Source organism: Petaurus breviceps, unplaced genomic scaffold, assembly GCF_028583685.1.
Source record: "Petaurus breviceps papuanus isolate PSGF00001 unplaced genomic scaffold, PetGlider_PUasm1.0 419, whole genome shotgun sequence".
NCBI classification, from domain to species: Eukaryota; Metazoa; Chordata; class Mammalia; order Diprotodontia; family Petauridae; genus Petaurus; species Petaurus breviceps.
In genome coordinates this window covers 9,342,023-9,367,800 of record NW_027186324.1, presented here as the reverse complement: position 1 = coordinate 9,367,800, position 25,778 = coordinate 9,342,023, and the positions used below count along the sequence as shown (strand labels likewise).

The 25,778-nt window shown below is 37.5% G+C and overlaps 1 protein-coding gene across 8 annotated transcripts in view; it reads right to left on the bottom strand.

Moving 5' to 3' along the window:
• Positions 1-25,778, bottom strand: part of TXLNG (taxilin gamma) — a 62,555-nt gene that overhangs the window by 10,559 nt on the left and 26,218 nt on the right. For 6 of the 8 annotated variants that reach the window (XM_069100692.1, XM_069100698.1, XM_069100693.1 and 3 more), the window contains exons 2-7: positions 12,340-12,643; positions 10,509-10,600; positions 8,200-8,370; positions 5,129-5,323; positions 3,314-3,433; positions 1,176-1,250 (exon numbers count right to left, since the gene is read on the bottom strand). In XM_069100692.1, coding sequence (XP_068956793.1) covers positions 1,176-1,250; positions 3,314-3,433; positions 5,129-5,323; positions 8,200-8,370; positions 10,509-10,600; positions 12,340-12,643 — 957 coding nt within the window. Of the gene's footprint in view, positions 1-1,175; positions 1,251-3,313; positions 3,434-5,128; positions 5,324-8,199; positions 8,371-10,508; positions 10,601-12,339; positions 12,644-18,448; positions 18,661-25,778 lie in introns of all 8 variants that reach the window. The other 2 variants (XM_069100695.1, XM_069100697.1) reach the window with 2 other exon arrangements.

The window sequence follows — 25,778 nt, the reverse complement described above, 5'->3', positions numbered from 1 at the left end:
ATATATGTGTATATAAATTAAGTCAAACACAACAAATGAAGCATAACAATAGTTACAAACTCTTCATATAGCACTTTTGTTTTCAATACTATGGCCAAGATTGTAATTAGTGACCCTATTATTTACAATTCAAAAATTCCAAAAGTTTCTTAATGATTTTTATCACTTGATGTTTAAGTATTTAATACCAAAGAAGCAAAACCCAACTCACTAAGGAAAGTTGTTTTAGGCTTACAAAATTTATATCATGTTAAGAAAGAAGACAAGGACATTCCTAGTAAGAATTCAGAAGCAGAGGAGAAGCTGAGTAAGGACAGAAGATGGAGAAATTGGACAAATCTTTTGTGTTAACTTGTTTGTAAAATCTGGTGTGAATTTACAAAACAATCAGCCAATAGATTATTTATTGACCATCCACTATGTGCCTAGCACTGTACCAAGTACTGAGGAGCAGAGGAGAAATTTAAGAAGGTTCCACTTTCTGCTTTTATCTGCATAAATTAGCAATTGGTAGTGTCATGCTAAGAAGTGGGGAGCCAGCATCTGCTAGCAAATTATCCCTGCCCATAATCCCTTCCCCAAACTCAGTGAATTTATGGGCTGAGAGAAGCTACCTATCTATGCCTTCTAATAACACCCTGGGAAATTCTCATGAACTGAGCGGTAGGCAAAAATAAGTAACTGGGAGAAAAGGAGTAAGACAGGTTATGCACCCGCCATGCCTGTTCCTACTGAAAGCCTGAAGAAATAGGACTATATCTCACGATATCAACTCTACTACCTTCGTTCCTTTAGGCTTTAGAGACTTGTGAGTCTTTGAGTCCACTTTTAAAATAAAAATACTAACTTCTGCAATGAGGCACCAGGGGAAAGGCCCTGTTTTATCTAGTAATTAATTCTTACTTGAGATTTTCATTAACACTAACTTGCTGACAACCAACCAAGAACAAGGAACAGAACAGACCCAGGTGTGAGGCTGATACAGGCAGGGAGGGAGGACAGAGAGAAAAGGCTGCCCGGACGTGCAGGACAGTCTGTGCCTATGTCCTAATGCTGGTCAGGGCTGGCCAGAAGCCTCATGATGATTGACAACACTAGGTATTTAGCATTTTCCTCTCTGCTCAATGCTCTTGTAGTAAAAATTAGCCTACCAGTCACGGGTTCTTCCGAGTTACCTGCTGTTTGAGCTGTGCTTCCTGCTGCTTCATTTGTTCACATTTGTGCCTCGACTCCGTGGCTTCTTTTAACAACTGGAAAAGAGAGAGACACACCCTGGCAAATACTAATACTGATAAAAAAAAAAAAAGGTGACTACAATGGCATCTAGTATTAGTAAATACAAATCTAAATTAAATCATACCCACCAAATATTTTAGGCAAGAATTATGTCTGGGTAAAAATATTCATTTAGAACAACTTCCACTAAAGTCTATAACCTACTGGTAAAGAACTTGCTTTACCCATGTTTTTAGCTAGAGGCTGCCTGGAAAAACAGTCCCTTTGTGATAAACTATAATTTACAGAACATTCGAAATCCTCGAAATGGTCAGTTCTTCTAGATTCCCACTACTACCACTCATCTGAACCCTTTGGGACATAGCAAATGCAGATTGTTTGTTGACATTCACTTCATAGTTCTTCCTCAGATAGTTCAGTTTTTAATCCATGGTGGTCATTAAGCCATCAGGAGCTAATTCTGCAGTTCTTTTAAGGCTCCCAAGTGGTCTATATTACTTTAAACTGGATATTCTTGAAGGTTAGCAAAAGGCAAGTATTATATGACTGATAGCATCTTCAAAAACCCTATTTCTTCCTTGCTCATGAAATTATCTCTAGTACTTGAATAACGAGATTTTCTCATTAAGTGAATTTTTTTACTTTAAATAAGAATTAAACGGAAAATCTTGTTGAAGACCAAATTAGCCTGAACGAGTAACTTCTCCCTAGGTCCCAATTGCTTAAAATGGAAAATAAGCAGTTTAACAGAGATGTCCCTTCTAGCTCCAAGACTGTTGAGAAAAAATATAGTTGAAGAAAAAATGTCTTCAGGGTTAAAATAAAGTCACTCAGTCGCTCCATGAAAAGTTTCAATTATATTTTCCTTTTAACTGTTGTTCTGTTATTAGGTTTCTACTAAAACATAGTAAGAAAGAAGAGGGGCAACCCTTGAAAAAATGAAATGTTTAAAATGCACTTTGCTTCTGTGAAAAGTAGGGGGCTCAATGAGCAACTCCTAGCAGTCATATTTCTGAATAATTTATCAAGGAGGCCCTTCATAGAAATAACTCTATATGCAAACTAAATACCAAGTCATAAAAGTCTGTTAAATGCAGAGGAAAAACACTTGAACACTTAATATTTAAATCTGTATGATTCCTCCACTAAAATCCTATTCTAGTGACTTACTGCAAGGTGATTTTGAGTTCCCCAGACACAATGCTCAGGTAGATTCCCATTAAGCAGAAACAGCCTCTGGTATAGACTTAGTAATGTACTTGTATAACTGTTGTGTAAGAACCACCTTAACCAAATTCACTAGGTTTGCTACAGGGTGAATTTGTCTCTCTATAGACAAACTTACAAAGACCATATACTAATTCAGGTGCATACAGACTCTTGCTTTTTTCTATTTGTATCCCTATCTCTCAGGACACTAGGTACAGGGTAAGGACATGATAAATGTTTTTTCATTCATTCAAGGTAATACATAGTTTGAAAATTGGAAAATTTTAATTCAAACCTTTTGAGATACATGACATAACAATTTAAATATTACTACTACAGAACACATGGGAACTTTAAAAGTCTTATAAATATAATAAAAGTAGCCTTGATAGTCTTATATTTTTCTAAGAGATCATATTATGGTAGAATGTTTAAATAAAACCAAAGATAGGGGGCAGCTAGGTGGTACAGTGAATAGAGCATTGGCCCTGGAGTCAGGAGGACCTGAGTTCAAATCTGGCCTCAGACACTTATCACACACACACAAAAACCTAGCCTCGTGATGCAAATCACTTAACCCTAATTGCCCTCCAACAAAAAAATTATTGGGGCGGCCAGGTGGCGAGAGTGAGTAAGCACACTGGCCCCAGAGTCGGGATGACCTGGGATGGAATCCGGGCTCAGACAGTCAGCACCACACCCAGAAATAACTGGCCGTGTAACCTTGAGCAAGTTACTTAACCAGGATTGCTTTAAAAAAAAATTAAACCAAAGATAGGACTTATCTTATTAAGTAGTGGCAAACCTTTAGAAACGAACCAACAAATTTACCACCACCACCCTCCCTCCCCCAAACCGCAGAACTTACAAACTCTCTTTCTCTCTGATGTTTTTCCTCAGCTTCTTTTATGAGCTGTGTTGTCTGCTGAAGTTTGGCATCTACAAGCTGCTGCTGCAGTTCCTTATGCTTGAACACTTTGTCAATATGCTACAGAAAAGTAAAATTTCATAGTTGTCACCTATTATTTAAATATTAATGTGTATTTTAGTAATATTCACTGTAAATACCATATCAACAACTGTCACTGGTTTAGTTACTGATGATACTTTACCATTAGTGTAACTACAAAGCAATGACTAATTTTCTTTTGCCTCTGCAAGTACCCTCATTGCTTTACATGCAACTGATAAGTATTTGTGTAGTTGGAGAACAAAAGAGCTAATTAACAAATCTGACCCGATGCAAGGCCTGAGATATGGAAGTGGTACAACAGGTAAACAGCTATGAGTAGAGAAGGCAAAGCCAGAGATGGAGGCTGTGGGTCCTTCGATTGCCTGCTTCTATACTTAATTAAAATTAGTCTCAGACTTTATCTTGGAGAAATGAATAAATGACCCAAATTGCTAAGCAAATTAATAATATATTCCTTATACATAGGGCAGGGTATGGATGTTTTTCATTCTCTACTAAACTTTCCAAATGCCTTATTAAGCATTCTACACTGTAGTATTAAAATAGTTTATGATGTCTAACAACACAGTTTTATTATGCTTTGTAAATGTGAGCACGATGTCTCATGAAAACCTTAGAAATGCTATGATAATATTTAACACCTGATTTATTACTGAGTAAACACTGCAGAGAAACTATTTATGTAACTGCAAATACCCAAACCAAGAGCCAACAAATTGATAGTGTTGTCTCTGAATAACCCCCAAAATAAAGAGATTAAAGTATATCAGAGAAAAATTCCTTTTAAACCATTAACATCTAAAACAAATTATAATAGTCCACTCTGATAACATACAAGTCAATAACAGCACTTCACAAAATTTCTCAATTTTCTTACTGTAACTGAAATCAAATATACCATTCTTTTGTCATAAAATGAGAAAATCTAAATAAAATTAAAAGGCAATAATAGCATCGAATATTATCAGATTTCAAGAGGCTGTGCTCAAAGTGTAACATACAATTTGATTTTTGTAGTTCAGAATTTACATTTATCATCAGGTATTTTAATGAGGATATAAAATTTTTAAAAATACAAAGGCCATAAACTTGAAGTTTCTAAAAACATAATAACAGCACTTTGGAAACCTGAATACTGGAACAACCAGTCCAGTTAAGTATCTTACGTTAGGAAACTTTTCTCCACCTCTCCTTGGACTTGGCCTCATCTCTCACTGCCTACTGTGGGCAAGAATGTGAATGGCCACAGAAAAGGTTAACAAAGAGCCACTTGCCAGTCCCAAGCCTTGTACTTCTTTAACTCATTATTTCAATGGCTGTGACACATGTTGATATCTTGGCTTCATAATTTTGTAGAAAGGGAGAAAAAAGATCAAATGAAAATAAATGGAAGGTAGAGACTCTTGGCAAACTTCTATTATAGTTTGGGCAAACAATTTATATGCTATAAGCAATATTTATATATGAAAAATAAGGAAGCAATGAAGTGAGCCCCGGAGAGCTACGTGGCACTTTTAAGAACCTCATTCCAAACAAGTCCTAGACCACCTGTTCCTCTTCATGGTTCACACACTTTAATTCCATTAACACGGCTCCACTGCTTTCTTACTGCCTTATATCATCTGTTACTATTTACACAATTTATCACATTGTAAGTACCAATAAAGGTTTTTCTCTAATAAATTACTTCACAAACTAAACCTGACTTACCTCTTCCCGCAAGGCATACTGTTCAATAAGTTTCTTCAGTTTCTCTCCCAATTCAATGTTTTCTTGCCGAAGTTTAGCATTGTGAATATCATGTTGTTCCAGCTGAGCTTGAATTTCATTTAAAGTAATTTGGAAATGTGCAGTCGCTTCTTTGCGTCTTTCTTCTTCTTCTCGTGCTTGCTGCATATTTTCTTCCTTTATGTCCAAAACAGGTTTTTTTTATTAATGGTATGTAAGATTATTGGTAAAAACCCCTCACATTAAGCATTTCATTTGATCCTGACTAAAACAGAGAGGGAACGTATTGTAAAAAGTAATACTTAAAACCCAACAGCTAAGACCACTCTAGGTAATAAATACTATCTGCTATAGAATACTTACATTTGACCTTATGAATATGCCAACTCTGAAGACCTGGAAGGTTTTCTTATCTGACTGAACTTCATCTAGTCTCCCAGAAGACAACCACATAACAGGAGGGTGAAGGACTGTCTTAATTTAAAAGAACTTTTCAGTATATGCCAGGATATATGTTCTATGTAAGTAAAAGTAAAAAAGAATTCAGGTGTTCTGGCTCGACAGAGAAGCACTGGACTTGTAATGTCAGTGGGAGAAGGGAACTCCCGTGCAAGGAAATTTAGGTGGCACTTTCTCTCCAACCTGTAATCTTAGAGAAGTAAATGCAGCCTTGAGAGCTTAAATGCCTTGCCCGGGGTCATGCATCCAAGTATACACCAGAGCCTAGACTGTCAACTCTGGCTTTGCGGCCAGTTCCCTATCTGCTACACCATTCTAAGTTGCCCTAACCATAATCATATCATTACACATTATAACCAAACCCCATCATAAAGTTGCAAAAGCTCGTTATAACACCAGTCAATCACTCATTTTTTCCTACAGCACTAGTTCTTCTTTCTAATACTGTTTCATACAAGGTTGGGTTTTCTAAGGACCAATTAAATTAGTTGTACAGGGTATCATGACAATAGTATGATCATAAAACCTAATTAGGTAATAACCAACTTTGTGATGGATAATGACTCACGTGACAAAAATATGAGCACAGACGAGAAGTCGGGTTCTTGGCAATATGTATTAATTTTAAAATTATTTCCAACACCATGTACTAGGAACCATGAGATTAAATATGGTGTATTTTGAACAGTGGATTAGAAAATGAAATTTTAAAAAATTATCTATGTGATTAGAATGAATTACAATTTCTTACATTCATTTTTATTCTAAGCCCCTATCTTCCTACCCACTTAAGTTTTTTTCACTTGCAACCAAAAGACAATAAGTGTAAAAAAGAAAAATGATACCAAAAAATAACTTCTGAACATGGTCTGATTAAGGGTGGTTCTTTTCACAAAGCAGGTCAGATCTTAGTTCAAGTTCTTCTTTCCCTAGGCAACAATCTTAGAAAACTAGGCATTACCATCCATTTCCTTACCCCAAGCTGATCACAGGGAGCCAGGGGATTCTATTCAACTCGACAAACATTAAGATCCTTTATGCTGTTTGGGACCTGCTAGGCACTGGGGAAACAAAACACAACCCAAAAAGAACCTTCCCTCCCTGTAAGAAGCCTACATTCTATTCACATGTAAACTTTACCTCTTGGCTGGCACGGAGCTAGCTGACAAGTACCCTGTAATAATGGGAAGAGCTCTCTGGGTTAGAAGAGGATCAGTTTGAATCAAGGCTCTACCCCTCTCATTTGTGTGGAGTCACAACTTCTCTAGACTTCAATTACTTCATCTCTAAAAATGAAGCAGATGGGACTAGATCACAGGGGTCAAACACATGGCCCACAAACACTTCTGAGTGTGATCCAAAACAGACTAAAATGTAATTGGGAAATGTATTTAACAAAACAAATTTTAAAACGGAATAAATGTATGTGGTTTTCTAAGTTCATGTACGACTTGTGCAGTTCCTTATATATAGTATAGGGGTCCTGAATTCTATTGGAGTTTGACATTACTGGGCTAGATGACCTTTATGGTCCAACTCAAAATCCTATGATAAACTGACGGCAAAAAATCAAGACTAGGGTGAGACAACTAGGGATTCCTCATGGTACCAACAAAGCCTCATAGAGAGGGTGAAAGTCACAATAATAATCCTGCTCTTCACCACAAAGTTTTTAAAAAGCAAGTGCATTCCAGGCATGGGGACACCAGTTCGTTGCAAGAGAATGCCCATCTCCCCCAAACTCACCTCTCTTACAAACCTCCCAATCTAGGAATTATCCTAGGTTTGAAAGACACACTCTCACTGAAGCCACATCACCAAACCATCTGCCAAGTCTTGGTGACTCTATCTTGGTAACATCAGATTGCCTTTGTCCCCTTCTCGCTACTCGCACAACCACCACCCTGGTTCCGTCTCTTCATCACTTCTCACTTGGACTAATAGCAACTGGTTTACCTGTCAAGAGTCTCCCCTCTCAAATCCATCTTCCACACAGTTGCCAAAGTCATCTTCTGAAAGCTTCCTGCTCAACAAACACCATAGCCCTCTGATATCTCAGGTTCCCTAATACTTTAGAACTTTGCTTCAAGATTTAGCAGAAGCACCTTCTACATAAGGTTTGTCTTGATCTAATACAAATGCAATGAAATTCCTACTGGATGCAAACGCCTGCTGCTCTAATCCAGGAGAGTATCACCCAGACACAACAGAACACCTACGAATTTTCTCAGCTGTCATAAAACAGTCTCATTCAGATCACAATCACCCCACACTTGTTCTTGTCAGTCAACTATCAGTCTTCATTAAAACTAAAAACCAGTCAACAGCTTGCCTTCCTAGTTAGTAGTTTCAATGACACTCTATAGACCAAGTAAACATAGTCCTAAGATCTTGACTGTAAAAATAACAAACGCGGGGAGCCTAGGTGGCACAATGAATAGAGCACCAGCCCTGGAGTCAGAAAGACCCGAGTTCAAATCCGGCCTTGGACACAACACAAAAAACTAGCCATGTGACCTCGGGCAAGTCACTTAACCCCAACTGCCCTACTTTCCCCCTCCAAAAAAGCAAAAAACCAAAACCAACAAACTCACCTTCAATGTCTTATTATGACGCTGAAGTTCCCGGCAGAGAGACTCCAATTTACTTCGAGCTAAAATGGCCTTACTGTGCTCACTCTGCAGGTGGACCTTTTCTTTCACAATCTGGGCTTGCTTCTTCTGAAGAATCTTCATCTGCTTCTGAACGTTCCTACTCTCCTCCAGCTGAAATGAATAAGTATCTTAAATTTTATTAAGCATAAGAGGCACATGTCAGTTATGGTAAGGGGATAAGTATATGCCATGAAATACATAAGACATGCAAAATGAGAAACATTACACAGTATGACATTTTGTTTAAGTATTTTACCAACACTTTAAATATTTCATAGTTTCATATAATCAATACCACATCTGCTTCCAAATTATCTCTCCCTGCTTTGAGTGTAGTAGCATGGTATGACAGAAAAGACACAGGATTAACAATCAGAAGACTAGGGGCAGCCAGGTAGCACAGTGAGTAAGAGCACCGGCTCCAGTGTCAGGATGACCTGGGGATCAAATCCGGGCTCAGACACTCAGCACCCGCCCAGAAACACCTGGCCGTGTAACCTTGTGCAAGTTACTTAACCTGGATTGCTTAAAAAAAAAAAAATCAGAAGACTAGTTATAGTTCTACCTGTATGTTTAATTAGCTAGAAAACTGAATTCCTTAAACTCTGCACCTGAGGAGAGGAAGAGGAACTCCCCCACAGGAAAAGCAGTTAATTTCTAAAATTTTCCCTCCCAGTTCTAGATTTTTACTCCTTTTCTTTCTACTCAGAATCCATTCCTACTTTTTTTTTTTAACTGTAATATAAAAAAGTGAAGAGTATCAGAAAAAAGCAACAATGATCACACTTCTCTAAGATTCTTTTAAGGAGCAGCAGTCAATGGGAAGCCTTTTCAAGAATCAACATAGTCATCATGCACACAAAGCAATTTTCCTAAAAGACCCCCCAAATTACAGCTAACTAGTTACTACGAACTAGTTAATTGTTCTATGTGGATGGGTCAACAGGGCATGATGGGCAAGCAGTAGAGGGTAGCAGAAAAATATTCAATCTGTATTCAGAAGAGCTGGGTCCAAATCCCCCCTACTTACTACTACATAATGTTGGCAAAGCATGTGGAAAATGAGAGGTTTAGCCAAGACAAGCACTGAGTTTTAGGTTCTGCTTGTTTTCACTGGGGAGAAGGCTGGGCAAGGTGAACGATGCACAGCTCTACATTCTACAATGAATTATCACATTTTAGGACTAGGAAAAAAGTGACAAACTTTAGCATAATTTCATGACTGACAATGATACATAATTTGAGTTTAAGTATTTTCTGAACCCAAAAGAAGATATTTTACAAGAATGCATATTTGTAAGGTCAAAAACAACAAAAGATCTTTGTAGCTTTTAAACCTTCCTGTTTAGACTATTCTCAAATAATGTTGCAACAGTAGAGAAAACCTTGAGTAAGTATAAACAATTTTTCATTTCCTGCCACAGAAAGACTAGACTCATAATAATTTTGTGAGTCAGTCATTAATAAAATACTTGCCATATTAATGGACCAAGAAATCAAAATAATAATTTAATCAATGTTTGCACAAATATTTTTGGAAAGGCAAGTGCAGTATAGTAGACTGGTAGCTGTTATAATTAAATGTTCTCCTAACATTTTAACTCCTCTTATCATTTTCACAAAGGAATAGCAGAATTTCCAGGTTGACAAGTTTCAAAGTAAACTATTCTTAGCTTCTTATGTTTCAGAAAATATGAGGCTCCTAAGTGAACCAGGTTAGGCCTAGAACTTGATGCTTTCTAGATCAATTTCCTTCACAAAAGACAGTGGAAACACTGAAGACCATAGGAAACAAGCAGTATCCTAATGTTATCTTTCTAAGCAGATTTAGTTTACTGTCAGGGTAGCCAAGAGTACTGTTTTACCAAATATTCGACTTTCTTCAATATATGCTTCCATCCAAATGTTCTGAGCACCCAACTCTACCTACTACAGTTCTAGAATTACTTACAGAAAAATAACAGATAAATGATTTATTGCCTTCTGACATACTATTACCTAAGCCATTATGAATTTGGTACTACCTGAGAAAACTGCCTTAATTTTGGAAATTCTCTAATCATTCTATTGTCTATACCTTCTAAGTTTAGTTATGTAATTGGATAAGGTCAAAGAAATGAATACTCTCCAAATTCCTCACTCCCAGCCCAGAAAAATTTTAGGTTTAAGATGGTTCTAATATATGCAGAAATTTTATACTACACATTTTGGCATATTTTATCTTTTCCCCATAGATGAATACTACTCACAAGATCAGCATATTTCTTACAAAGGGCTGCCAGCTTTTCTTCTGGAGTTGAAAGGGTATTTAAGGCTTGCATCAACAACAAAACTTCTTTTCCTGAAAGAAAGAATAAAATGAAGCCAATGAGTTATTAGAAAAAAGGTTTGGATATCATATCACACCAATAGACATTCTATTGTCAATTCAGGATACTTAATATATAGTGAGTTTGATTTTATTATTATGGTGAGAAACTAGGGACAATTCAAATTCCTATAATTAAGAAAAAATTTTAATCCTTAAAACATCATAGGCATATCTTCAGAATTTATCCACCTAATCCTACTAGTCTGATATCTCTTAAATTGCAAAGCGAACCCACACAATTGAGGAACACACCAAAAAAATCCACTTACCCTCCTAAAACTGTATTCAACAAAACACTTTATACAAGATAAAAGGAATATCAAAAGAAAAAAAGTTATCTAACCAAGTACCACATATAAAAGCATAAGAGCTTCAGCTAGTATTCTCCATAGTCAGAGAACAGAGTTTACTTCCCCTCCAACACTAATAATTAACTGAAACAACAAACTCTGAGGCCCAAATTCAATGACACGTAACGAACAGTTCCTACCCAAATCAAACCAGAATTCAAATCTGGTCTCAGACACTTAATAGCTGTGTGACTCTGGGCAAGTCATTTAACCTGTCTGCCTTATGGGGACAATAACAGCACCTCCCCAACCCACCCCAAGGTTGATGTCAATGTCACATGTTTAGCACAGCACCCAGCACTATGTAAATGCTTTTATTAGTAAATGAAATTTTAATTGGCAACTCCTTTCCGATATTGGAACTTGCCAATATAAATAAAATGATAAGCTTGAATATAGCATGTTACTGGGAATATAAAATATGAGAAGCTAAGGAAATGTATTCCTAAGCTTCACTTACAATGTTTCTTTATCTCAACCTTTACTGTATTATTCTTGGGTATAAAAACTGGGTCCATTAGTTTTAAGATAATTATAACTTTTATCTTCTTCATTTCTTGGTCACTTTTCGTACAGACAGTAGGGCACTAGAAAGTACACAATGCTTATAAACTTTGTTTTGGAAAGAATGGCAAGCGTAAGAGCTGCAGAAGGAACACTGAGCAGTGGAGGCCAACCATTTCAAGCAATGAGTATAAAACTTCATTCATTAATATATCACACCACCATTTTATTCCCAAATGATACAATAAAAGGAGGAAGACTCTTGTCAATTAGAACCTCTGACTCTCTGGAAAACCATAGGAATTTTCAAGAGTATTTTTAAACAAAGATTATATTAATTTCTAGACAATCAACTTCTAAGTTACTTTTCTTAAAAAAAAAAAACAAAACTGAGGCTAATAGCTTTTTAAATGAAAATCAACTTTTATGACAGTGTTCATATTATTCCATCCTCCATTATCATAGGCATGAAAGCTTTCGGGCCATTCCAACAACCTGCGTCTAATTCAATGGAGGCAGTAGGGTCTGTCCATTTTTAGATTTGCCCACTACAAACAAGAAACTTCATCTTTAGTGTGCAACACTAAGTCATGAACTTTTGTAGGTTCAAAAGAAAAAGCGATAATCTGGTGTAGCTATTTCTATCTAGTGTAATACATCAATTCCTTTCAAACTCATGTATGCTGATGCTAATCCATGACATATGTCTTTAAGACAGGTAGAATGACCTGACTAAAGACAGTGTCATATTGGTGATACCCAGATATCTGGTTATATTCCAAAGACAACTCATCACAAAATAATTTAGTCAAACATGGGAGACGCAGAGCAAATCCATAAAGCCAAAAACATTACCTAAAGTTTTTTCTTTGTTTTTGTCACTCTCTATATCTTGCTGACCATCCGGTGGATCTGTCCGAGCTTCTCGACCAGGTGTTTCCTCTCTTGATTCTCGTGTGCAATATGCTGTACTCACTAAATTTCTATTCTTGGTTAAAAAGTTACTCTCTTCAGCCTCCTCCAATGATTTTTTGCTATTTGAACCATGGCAATTAGATTCTTGATGTTGCAGAATATCATTTCGCTGAGCACTGCTTAACATGTCAGATTTTACACCTATGCCACAAAGTCCAGCTTCTTCCATTGTGCCAATTATGAACTAGAGAGGAGAGAAAGATTAAATAAATTAATCAATCCACTTGAGACACTTTACCTTCCCAATAAGAGAACCAATGTATTACTGGATGACTTTAAAAAGCTACTAGGTTTTGCCAAGGTCTTAGATCATAAAATATAATGGGCTTCAAATGAAAAAGAATGACATAAATTGTATTAAGACAATGAATAGTTTTATCAAGCTACAAAATCTAATTTTATCTCAATACAAAAACCTGACACTTAAAAAAATAAACATACTTAACCACATTTACAGAAATAAACCTTCCAACTTTAAAAAAAGGCACTTTTTTACTTCAAGATATAAGTGCAGTCAATCGTCTTATTCTCTATTCCCTTTCACTTCTGAATCCAAGTTTCATCTGCATTCCTTTTCTCCATTGCATATACCTACATAAGTAGGATCTACAACTTAGAGCTAGAAATAATCACAGGTCACACACACAGTCCAACCCCCTTCATTTTTGTTGTTGTTTTTTTTGTAATTAGTATTGTATTTTTCTAGTTTTTTGTAAAGGTAGTTTTCAACATGCAAAATTTCTAAGATTTTGAGTTCCAAATTTTTTTCTCCCTCCACTCTTCCCCTTCCCAAGATGATATAGGTTATATGTATGCAATTACATTAAACCTATTTCCACATTAGTCAGCCAATCCCCTCATTTAACAGAAAAGGAAAGTAATTTTAACATTGTCACTATCCAGTAAGCTAAGTGGTAGAAGTGGGATCTAAACTCAGATCTCCTGACCCCAAATATAATCTACTTTCCACTGTAGCCCCATGTCTTTATGAAACTGAATAAACCAAATTCTGAACCCTCAAATGATCCCTTATACCCTTTGTTAAAAAGAAACCTAGGGGTGGCCAGGTGGCTCGGCGAGTAAGAGTGTCGGGATGACCTGGGATTGAATCCGGGCTCAGATACTTAGCACCCACCCAGAAAAAACTGGCCATGTAACCTTGAGCAAGTTACTTAACCCCAACTGCTTAAAAAATAATCTAGTGGGGCAGAGCAATTCTTTGTGGTACAATCCAGGAGATACATATGTACCTACACTTTCGTTTACCATACCTATGAGTTCACAAATGTTAAGTCTTTTGCAAACCTTAAAGGGAAATATATAAAGTGCTATAAGAAATATCAGCTCTTATATTATTGCAGTCATTATTTACAACAGCTATAATTAATTTTGGTTCCTAGGTCAATATATCAACTCTAGAAAAAATAAATGGAATGTTAGCTGCCTTTTCCATTTATAAACTTGCAATAGTAACAAAAAGTAACTAAAAAGAATTATCAACTATTTCAATAGCAGTATCAATATTAAAATTACTAACAATAGAGAAAGTGTACCTCGCCCCCTACCTTTGCAGAAGATGTAAGCTTTGAGTATGGAATATTAAAAGCTTAGAGTATGGGATATTTATTGCATGTACATACAGTTGAAGAGTCCATCAGTTTTACTCAACTAACTCTTGCCCTTCTTTTAATGCAAGGGATTGTTTAGGGTGGAGAAAAGTAGTATTAAATAATGAAGGTAATGTAAAAGCAAAAGATAAAGTGATAAGAAAAATTTTTAAATTTCCCCCCCAAAAATCAGGAAAAAGAAAAAAATACTAGCACCAAAAAGAGTAGCTTATCCCTTCAAGTAGATATTTGTTTAAATTGGTAACCTTTCCCACCCCTAAATTCCAAAGGGAAATCTGCAAGATACTTTGCAATGCTACAAGTATAAGTCCATCATGGAATAGCAACAGCAATCTGTTTGTCCCCTAATGCCTATCAAGATGTACATAGCTCACTCTGTGGAAAACATTCAGCCCAATGACAAACTCAGAATTTTTTTTTTAAGTTATACAATTCAAATAAAACATTACCTATTTGGGATAATGATGCTCAAACTAAGTGTCAATATACAATTAAAATAATGAACGTGGTTTTAAATCCTTGGTAGAAAATAACTGAAGAAAATTCACTTTGTAACCTATCTGAGCATACATACAGACTTGGCTGAAAAGTAACTTATTTGATCAAACCCTATTTTTCAACAAATATGTTAATATTGTCATGGGGTGCCTAGATGGCACAGTGAATAGAGCACGGGCCCTGGAGTCACAGGGACCTGAGTTCAAATCCAGACTCAGACACTTAACACTTACTAATTGTGTGACTTTGGGCAAGTCACTTAACCCCAATTTCCTTATCTTCCCCGCTCCAAAAAGAAAAAAAAAAAGACATTTTCCTTGGGTCCTACTGCCCAACACTTTTGGGGAATAAAACCCTAACCCACTTATTTAAAAAAAAAAATCTTCAAGAAGAACTGCAATTCTCAACAGAGACTCAAAACTACTTCAGTATCTTCTTGAGGGTCTCTAAAACTAAATAAACATCTTAACGATAATCTTTGAAATACTATACCAAAAGTGAAAAAGAAATGGCATCATTAAGAGGCAAAGTTCAGCAACTGTTTTGGTAGAAAAGACCTAAATTCTATTTTGTAAGGTAAATGACAAGTACGAATATACCTGGCTTCTCCAAATTATTCAAAAAAATTACTTGGGGCGGCTAGGTGCAGTGAATAGCGCACCGGCCCTGAATTCCCATCCGGCTTCAAACACTTAACACACACACACAAAAACTAGCCATGTGACCTTGGGCAAGTTACTTGACCTCAACTGCCCTCCAAAAAAAGCAAAAAACAAAAAAAAACAAAACAAAAGAAATACTTAAGTGGCACAAATTAAAATGGCTTAAAATAATAATTACATATTAAGAAATCATTTACAGGGGAGGCTAGGTGGCACAGTGAATAGAGCACCTGGCCCTGAAGTCCAGAGGTCCTGAGTTCAAATGCAGCCTCAGACACTTAACACAAAACTAGCCTTAGGCAAATTACTTAACCACAAATACCCCACCCCCCCCAAAAAAAAAAAAAAAAAAAAAAAATCATTTACAAAGGACATTTCTTTTTGTGTGCAAACCAAGCCTTTATAAGAATGTTGTCAAAACAGTTAAACTTTGGAAAAGTCTAACCTTTGTACACAATTCCATGGTTAACAACTGACACTATGTAACTAAATGCAGCCTGTTCCAAATGTGAGGCCAGATTACACTCGATACTCTGATGACACACTGCACTTCAGAATGCAGGCCTCAGTTTATCATGTGCTTTTTTTATTTTTAATTATCCGATTTTTCGACCCTCCTTCAAATTCCGTATATAGACCCATCACTTTTTCTTCCCCTTCTGAGGAAGCTGCCCCAGTAACAAAGGAAAGGAGGGGGTGTGGGAGGAGAGAAAAGCTGAACACAGCCAGTCTGACATGACAGCGTGTGCTCCACATGTACAGTCCCCCCATTTCTGCAAAGAAAGGAGAGGGAAAAGGCAGTGCATTTTTTTTTCTGGGATAAACTTGGTTATTATATGTATACAACATTCAGTTTACATTTGTAGTCGTGCTGTACGCAGTTTCCCTGGTTTTTCTTATTTCATTCTGCATTAAGTTCATATTAAATCATTCCATCCTCTGAATTCTTATTTATCATTCATTACAACTAAGTATCATTACATTACATTCATATGACCTTGGGAAATATCACAACTTCCCTGGACCTCAGTTTTCACATCTGTAAAATAAGCAGGGTTTGGACTAGACTGACAGCCTCTGAGGTCCCTTCCAACTCTTAGATCTATGGTCCAAAGATTCTATGCACCTCAATTCGTTTCACTATTTTTTTCTAATTCGTTGCTACCTTAAACATCTTGGTCTATATATGGGGGGGAGAGGCCTTTCAGTCTTTGCTGTCTTTTAGGTAAATGGCTAGTCATGGGATATCCGGATTAAAGGATACAGATGGATATTTAGGCTTTTTTACTTCTTTTCCTTGCATAATTTGAAACAGGGCTTGAATTCTTTACTAAGCCTTAGGTCGAAGTAAATTTGCACAAAATAAAACCAATCCTAATCCCTGAAATTAAACAAGATGCAAATCACTGCTTAAAACTTTTAAGTTTTAAAAAATTATAGTTTCTCTCAATTCCTTCCTCTCCATCACCCTAGACCACCCAATCAGTTGTCAAATCTTGCTGTTTCTTCTCTTCTCACAGAGCCAACACCCCTAGTTCAGGTCTTCATCACCTCTTACCTAGACTATTGCATCAGCCTTCTTAATTGGTCTTCATGATCTGACTAATAACCATGTCAATCCATATTCCACACTTAAGCCAAAGCAATTTTCAGTAAGTCCAAATCTGCCATATCACTCAATAAACTCCAGGAGTTTCCTATTGCCTCTAGAATCAAATATAAATTCTTATTTAATTTTTAAAGACCCTCACAACTGGGCCCCAAATTAATCTTTCCAGTCTCACTGGATATCACTCCCCTTTTCTGCTCTGCAAAGTACCCAAAATGGATATTCCCAGTTCCTCACCCATAATACTGCATCCTTCTCATCGCCATACCTTTAGAGTTGACTGTCTCCCATCCCTAAAATGCATGCCCTCTCCTTATCTCCCCCTCACAGAATCCCTTTCTTCTTTCAAGTCCCAGTTCAAGTACCAGTCTCTACCTGATTCTCTCACTGGTAGTGCCCTCCCTTGAAAGCTACCATGGATTTAAATATTTTGTGTTTATTGGGAATACATACTTAAATTGCTGCTCCCCTGTTGGAATGTAAGCTCTTTGCAAGTAGGGTTTCTCTTTTTCCTTCTACTTGTATCCAAATGCCCAAGTACTACAGCAGACACATGGCAAATGAGTAATAAATACTTGTTAGCCGATAAGCTATCTGCTCCTCCTCTTTGGCATTTGGATGTCAGAATTTTACAGCTACACAGCAGAATCACAGAATAAAAGGAATTTTTTCCTAAATCCTATGGAAAATATAAATTAAATCACCATACTGTCCTTAAATCTTGACAATCCAGTAAAATAAGGGGGGGCATTACAATCAGGACAAATCACTAGCAAACTGGATAACAATATCTCCATTTCCTACAAGGTTTATATTGCTATCTGGTAATTAGGAAAAATAAAAAGATCTACAATTGAAGGAATTGGTAGCATACAGGCATGGCATTCAGCAAATTTGAAGGCTTAACAGAAAAAAAAAATCTCACCAAGGAAAACACGCAGACTCTCCCAGAATCAACAGAAAGCCATCAAAAAGCATGAGACTGGAAATCAGGTGTTTCACGTCCAACATCCAACATCCTTCACTAACTTCATATGATCTCTGACAAGAAGAATGACTTCTCCAGAAACTTAAATTACTCACGTGCAGAAGAAACACAACATACTTAACCTCAAAAAAGCCTAAGACAATTAAAATTGTCTCATGCTTTGCAGATTAAAAGGCAACAAGCTATTTATAACTACTAAACATGAGGAAAAAAGGAAGGAATCTGGACACTTCAGAAGGGTCATTAAGCAATTTAACTACAGAATAATGGCTGATGGAATTCAGCATCAATACAAGGCAAGAGTCCAAACTATCTAGAGTCCTCAAACCACCTGACATCCTAATTTTAAACTAAATAAAACCCTGCACCTCCACTATTCCCCTAAATATAATTATTTTACATACTTTCCAACAATCCAGATCCAAGTTCCCCTTTCCTTGAGTCCTGACAACCACAACCTACAGTACTCAAATGGTGCTTGTCTCTCAAACACCACCACAGACATACTTGTTCAAATCTGTTTTATTCAATAAACATGTGACATAGCCACAATAATCAATCAATTAAACTTAAATACATGTTTTGAATTAAACCAATAGCCAACCTCAGTGCATGTTTCCAACTGTCACATCCTGCTCTAGTGTAAAAGTTCATAAAACTTCCAAAGTGCTGTTCTGTCCTCTTAGGTGTGACCAATAGCAGATTTCTCTAGGTCATAAATGCTTCCCCAATTCCTTCAAGAGTTTCAGATCAGCAGGTATCTTCCAAAGGTCCAGGTTACCCATTTCTCCTTTGATTATCCTGTCTACTGGCAGCCTGTTTGGAATGAAATTGGGTGGGATGTCATTATTTGAATATAGCTTTGGTTACCTATTGTTTAAAAAGAAGTGATTAAGCTAAGAGATAAGTCAGAGCACTGTTTATTAAGAAAATACTCACTTGTGTGGAAACACAGTGGCAAGTAAAGCATTTATGTGAGGCTCAGGAGGAAGCAACCTCCTGAGAACCTGGGAAATGTGATGAGACACTGACAAAAGACAAGACACTGGCAATGGGAATTATTCACTATCTGGGCATCTATTTTAGAGCTCCTTGGAGACCAGGAAAGGAACATTGGACTGGATGTGAACCAGCAGAATTATTTCAGAGAGTTCAGAAATAGGGTAAGCAGGATCACATGGCTTGAGACTCTAATAGGGAAGCTGGATGAAGAGGGATGAAAGCAACATTCAGTGCTATAATTGCTTCTAATGAGAAAGTGGGGGAAGACCCACATAAGGACACATAAGACTATGAAAGTGAAGGAAGTTAACATTTTGAAAACTGACGCAAAAAGAGCCAGTAGGTCTGTAATGGGGGTGGGGGCAGAAGAAGCCTATGATTTTTCTAGTATAGAGACCCCTCCCCCCCCAAGTAAAGAAACTCCAAGTACCAATGAAGGATGCATCTGCAACTTAAGAGACATTATTATTTTCATTTTTGACAACATTTCTAAACTGGTTGGGAAAATGTTGAAAATAGTTTATCTGGATGTTAGCAGGACATCTGAGAGTTTAGTTCAGGTCTCTACTACATGCAGCCGGCCAAAGGATTTCTGAGGACAAAACATTCTCCTGTTTGTCATGTGACCAATAGTCTAACCTAACTGCAGCCCAATGCAGTTTAGCCTATTTTAATGGTCCCTATACCAAGCTGTGTAGGTCTGGTCTAGTTTGTGGACAAGCTGACAATTAAATAGATTCTGAGCTGACTAGCTGACAAGCACACTCACTTGTAGAATCAATAGAAGCTATGTGAGCCTTAGAGGGAAGTATCTAGGTTAGAGTCGCAGGGCCCTGACTTGAATATAAGCACAGGCCACATACTCAAACAATTTTGGGGTAACACAAAGCTAACAGTTTCAGTCAGCTAAGTATTTATTAAGCGCCTACTACATGCTAGGTACTGGGCTAAGCTCTGGGATACAAAGACAGACAAAAGACAATCCCTGCCTTCTATCATACAGCCTAATTAGGGGTGACAAACAAATATGTACAAATATACCAGATACGGGACGCTAGGTGGCACAGAATAGAGAACTGGCTCTGGAGTCAGGAGGACCTGAGTTCAAATCCAACCTCACACACTTAAAACTTAATAGCCATGTGACCATGGGCAAGTCACTGAACCCCAACTGCCCTCCAAAAAACCCCCAAATATACAAGATAAAAAGGAAATAATTAACAGAGGAAAGGAACTAGAATTAAGTGGGACTCAGAAAGGATGTCTGTAGAAGTTACAAAAGAACAAAAATAATGCTGGACTATGCTTATGATGAACAATTTTCCCTATTAAACTTTAAAGTCCTCCACTTGCAATCAGAAAATCAACTGCATTAGTATAGGATAAGATATGGGGGGTGAGGAGGGGCGGGAAGGAGGGTTCATATGAAAAACACCTAGGGATTTTAGTGTACTACAAGGTCAATGAATCTGCAGTGAGATGCTATTGCCCAAAAAACTAACATAATTTTATATCACATTAACAAAAGCAACTGACCAGGTTAAAGAGATAACTAAGTTCCACTCTACTCTGCTTGAGCAGTTCATGAGATCACAGCTGGGGAAGTATGCTCCGGGGTTATCCTAAAAGACACAATGACAAGCTGCAATATATCCAGAAAATGGTACCTGGGTTACTGTAAGACAACTAGAAATAATTTCATGTGAGAATGAGTTTTAAATAATAGGAATATTTTGTCTATAGAAGACAGGGGTAGATATAATTTTCTTAGAGATCTGTATGAAAACAAATAATGCTTATATAAGTCTAAACAGGAACCAATGGACAGAAATGACAAAGAGAAAGTGTTAGGGGAAAAGCTTTAGTTTTGTTTTAAAATGAAATGGGTTGGTTAGTGAAGGGGCTGTGAGATAAAATAGGGAATTCCGTGTCACTGAAAGTCTTCAAGTCAAAGATTGATATGTATTTGTCAAGAACACTAGAGACAAGATTCATGTTTTATTTAAAGGGCTGCTGGTCTGGATGAGGGTCTTCCTAACTCTAAGATTCTGTGAGGTAACAAAAGTTTCCTTCAATTCTGCACGAAAGGAACATTAAGAGAGCTGGAAGGCAGGCAGCTAGGTGGCGCAGTGACTAGAGCACAGGCCCTGAAGTCAAGAGGACCGGAGTTCAAATCCAGTTTCAGACACTTAACGCTTACTAGCTGTATGACCTTGGTAAAAGTCACTTAACCCCAATTGCCCTGCCTTCCCCCCTCCAAAAAAGAGAGAAGGAGAGAGAGAGAGAGGAGAGAAAGAGCAAGCTGGAAGGGCTGGTAGAGGCCATCTAGTCCCAAATCCCTCATTTTACAGATAAAAGAAAAAACCCGGCTCAGATAGCTTAGGTTACTAAGAAACAAATGGCACAGCCACATACCTGAACCCTAGTTCTTTGACTTCAATCCTAGCATAAATCAAGCCTGAACCTTTACAGACTGGATGGGCAAGAATTCACATCCAAGCATAAAATCAACCTCCCTAGTTCCACATTTACAAATCTATATCCAAACTTGAAATACAAAATCCTCTCTACTCAAACCAACACATTCACACTATTTTGGCTTGAGTTACACTGGTCTAATTTAATGGTCAATCAGAGACCAAAATGGGTTTCTGAACCAATGGTTTCTCCTTAACAGGAAACTACAATAAACTATGAGTCACATTAACAAAATGATAGATGAGATCTGTATTCACCTGATCACCCCCACCATCATCCACACTCATTCTCTTAACCTGTAATTTGTCCCTTTATTTTTGTGTTCCTTCCCTGCTACCTACACTCCCATCTTTCCACCCTCCTTCAAAAAAAAAAAAAGGCTCACTACAAATTCTCTTCTATCTCATCTATTTCTCAGCTAAACTTCTTTAGGAAAACCATTGTGAGGGGTAACTTGCAGTCAAGTTTCCCCATTCTGAACATCCTATATACATTCTTATTACTTTCTTATACTTTGTAACTAAGTTCAGTGTGTTTCCCCATATATATGTCATTGTGTATTTCAAGATAATGTAAGAGCTACTGAGTATCAATACAATTGATTGGATTAACTATTCAGACCAAATTAGAGGTGTTTTTAGTTTAGGGAAAGGAATGGTAGTGTGAGAGGTAACAAAGTTTCTACAGAACTGCAAGAATTGCTGAATCAAGACTACTGATAAAAAGTATCAGCCAGTAGCCTTGGGAAGAAGTTGGGTTCCCAGTTCCCACAGAACTAGATAATACTAAAAATGAAAGAATGTAGAATAAAAGGAGCTGGCAGCAGCAGCAGGTGGATGTGACCAATCAGGAAGCAGACAGCGGCCTTGGGACACTCAGGCCCAGATAAGGACACATCTAGCACTGAAGGGGGTTCGGTATTCGGGTGGCATTACTTGCTTGTGTAGTGGACCTCACGTATTATGTATGTTGTCTAACAAAATTAGAGCCTCGTTAGTAATAATTAGGTTAATGAATGGAGAGGGCTTTGCATCGATTGGTTGGTTTTAATAGGAAGATTGTGAGCTTGCCTTACCAACCAATGATAAGGTGGGACAGTTGAGAGGGTGAGGAACTCCCACATGAGGGTTTTATAATCTTGCTTTTGCCTTCCCTGGGTGCTTCTCCCTTCTTGCCCTTTGTCAGATTGGGGACGCCTTTTCTCGTGAGATCTTATTAAAACTCTTTTCTACTTTCTACCTTAATAAGCCTCTGAGTTTCATTTAGGCAAGGTTTTTTGCTGTCCCACACAGTGATTTCATACATTTTAAGTCTAACCATGTTCTATATTCCTGTTCAATAAGTTCTAGTGGCTATCTATCACCTCAGAATCAAATGTAAAGCCTTGGGCATGGCATTTAAACTTTTCACAACCTGGGGCCTTCTTCCCTTTCAAGTCTTCTTATACTGTTTCCCTATAAACACTCAACCATCTAGCAGCCTTGCTTGCTTTCAGATATTCCCAAACAACCATTCATCATCTCGTTTCTTTGCTCTGACTTTACCCCATTCCTGGAATACTCTCTCCTTAACCTCTGTAGAGGGTGGATTCCTTCAGATGCTGAAATGCCAATCTCTACCTTTCCTTGTCCTCTTACCCCAGCAGCCAGTGCCTTGCCTTTAAGACTATTTCACCATAATTGCCTCACTACCTATTCTTCATAGCTCATTTCCTTCATGAGAATGTAAACTCTTTGCAAGAAAAAAATAATAAAATTCATCTGGAAGAACAAAAGGTTGAGTATATCAAGGGAATTAATGAAAAGAATTTTAAACTGTATTATAAAGCAGCAGTCATCAAAACTACTTGGTACTGGTTAAAAAATAGTAGTGGATCAGTAGAATAGATTAGATTGACAAGACAAAGTAGTCAATTCGTGGAACAAGTAAAAATACTCTCATAAAGTAAAGGAGACAAGTCACCAAACTTGAGCTAGGCTTTAGTCTTAGACCCAAATTTTATTTTTCTATAGAATACAGAGTCTTGAGGAAAACAAGAAAAGCAACAAATAATATGTTTGACAGGTGCCTACCTTTGGCAACAAATAATATGTCTGCCAGGTGTTTCTATAAATTGTCTACTTTTTGGTAAATAAGAAAAAGTAATATGTAATCTGTGATAAGCTTACTTCTGATAATAAGGAAAATAATTGAAATATGCATTTGTATTGGGTAAAAGATTGTAAGGACACTCCTTCCCACCAATGGGAATGAAGGTCCCGTTACTGGGTAAGGGATTTGGGGTTTTGTGGGTTGTCCTAGAATTGTTTGTACAAGGGTATATAACTGCTTGGTTGATTTTTGTACTTTGACTCCTCATACCTGTGCACATTCTGGGTAGGTGATGTCCAACTCTCATGATACTTGTTGAAAAATAAATAGTTTCTGTTTCTACCCGGAGAAACCTCTTGAGTTTTATTTGGTAAGGGTCTTTTGGATCTTTATCACAGACATCAATAACTATAGTAATCTTACTGTTTGATAAATCCAAAGACTCCAGATTCTCGGATAAGAACTCATACTACTTGACAAAAACTGCTGGGAAAAGTGGAAAACAATACAGCAGAGGCACAGTCAAGATGGCAGAGTAGAAACAAGTTTTCCACAGGGCTCCTCCTCCAATTCATGTAAAAGTTGACTCTGAAGAAACTTTGGAGCTACAGATCCCCCAAAATGACACAGAGAAGCTAACCTCCCACTGAGGACAGCCAGCAGGAAGAAGCCCAAGGTTTTAGCCTCAGGGCGGGCCTCACCAGCCAGTCTGGAGGGACTTCAGACTTATCAACACATAGAGGCTAAGGACAAAGTGAGAGGTCACTGCAGTCTGGACTTGGGATACGGTAGTCTAGGAGTGCTGTTGGCCTTTATCTTCTGGAGGGAGAAGTGGCTGACAGCTTGAGGCCTTGCAGCCCCTGCCACGTAACAGCTTCAGCTCCTGGCCTGCAGAGTGTAGGGGGACCAAGCACCATTCTGAGGGGTAATCACTCTTGTTTAACCTGCTTAAGTCTGGATTGCTGTCTAGGGTGGAGGTCCTGGGGGGTGCAACCAGCCTGCCAGAAAAATACAAGCTGGTTACAGGCCATGGATTTTGAAAAGCAAATAAGACAAGTGGAGGAAAAATTGGGAAGAAAATTGAGGCGGATGCAAGAAAATCATGAAATGACAGTCAACAACCTGAATGAAGAAAAATAGACTCAGATGGCAAAAGAGGCTCAAAAAGCCAATGAGGAGGAGAATGCCTTAAACAGCCGAATTTGCCAGATGGAAAAAGAAGCTTTTGAGATCACTGAGGAAAATCATTCATTCACAATTATATTGGAGCAAATGGAAGCTACTGACTTCATGAGAAATCAAGATACTATTTAACAGATCCAAACAAATGAAAAAAATAGAAGGCAATGTGAAATATATCTCACTGGGAAAACCACTGACTTGGAAAATAGATCCAGGAGTGATAAAAATTGGACTACCTGAAAGCCATGATCAAAAAAAGGACCTAGAAATCATCTTTCAAGAAATTCTCAAGGAAAACTGCCCTGATATTTTAGAACGAGAGGACAAAATAGAGTTTGAAAGAGTCCACAGATCACCTCCTGAAAAATATTCCCCCCCCCCCCAAATTCCTAGAAATATTATCGCCAGGTTCTGGAATTCCCAGATCAAGGAGAAAATATTACAAGCAGCCAGGAAGAAACAATTTGAATATTGTGGAAACACAATCAGGATAACCCAGGAGCTGGTAGCTTCTACACTAAAGGATCGAAGGGCTTGGAATATGATATTCCGGAGGCCAAAGGAACTGGGATTAAAACCAAGAAATCACCTACCCAGAAAAACTGAGTATCATGTTTCAGTGGAAATGAGTACATTCAAGCATTCTTAATGAAAAAAAAAAACCAGAGTTGGAATAGAAAATTTGACACTCAGATACAAGAAGCAAGAGAAGCATGAGAAGGTAAACAGGGAAAAGAAATTTTTCTCAGTATGAGAATAGCTGAAGGGAGTTGAAATGTATATCTGTGTGTGCATGTGTACATATATATATGCACACATACATATATATGTCTATATAAGAGGGTAGGTATATGGGCATATGAATTCATATGTGAATGTGTGTATATGTGTACAGGTATACATAGAGGGCACAGGACCAATTGAATAGGAAGGGATGATACTTAAAAGGTGAAATTAAGAGGTGAGAGAGGAATATAATGAGAGGAGATGGGGAGAGACAGAATGGGGTAAACTATCTCATACAGAAGAGGCAAGGGGAAATGGTTACAATGGAGGGGAAGAATAGGAAAGTAAAAGGGAATGGGTCAACTTTATTCCCATTGAATTTGGCTTGAGGAGGGAATGAAATACACACTAAATAGGGTATCTCACCCTAGAGGAGAGTGGGGGGGGGAGGGGAT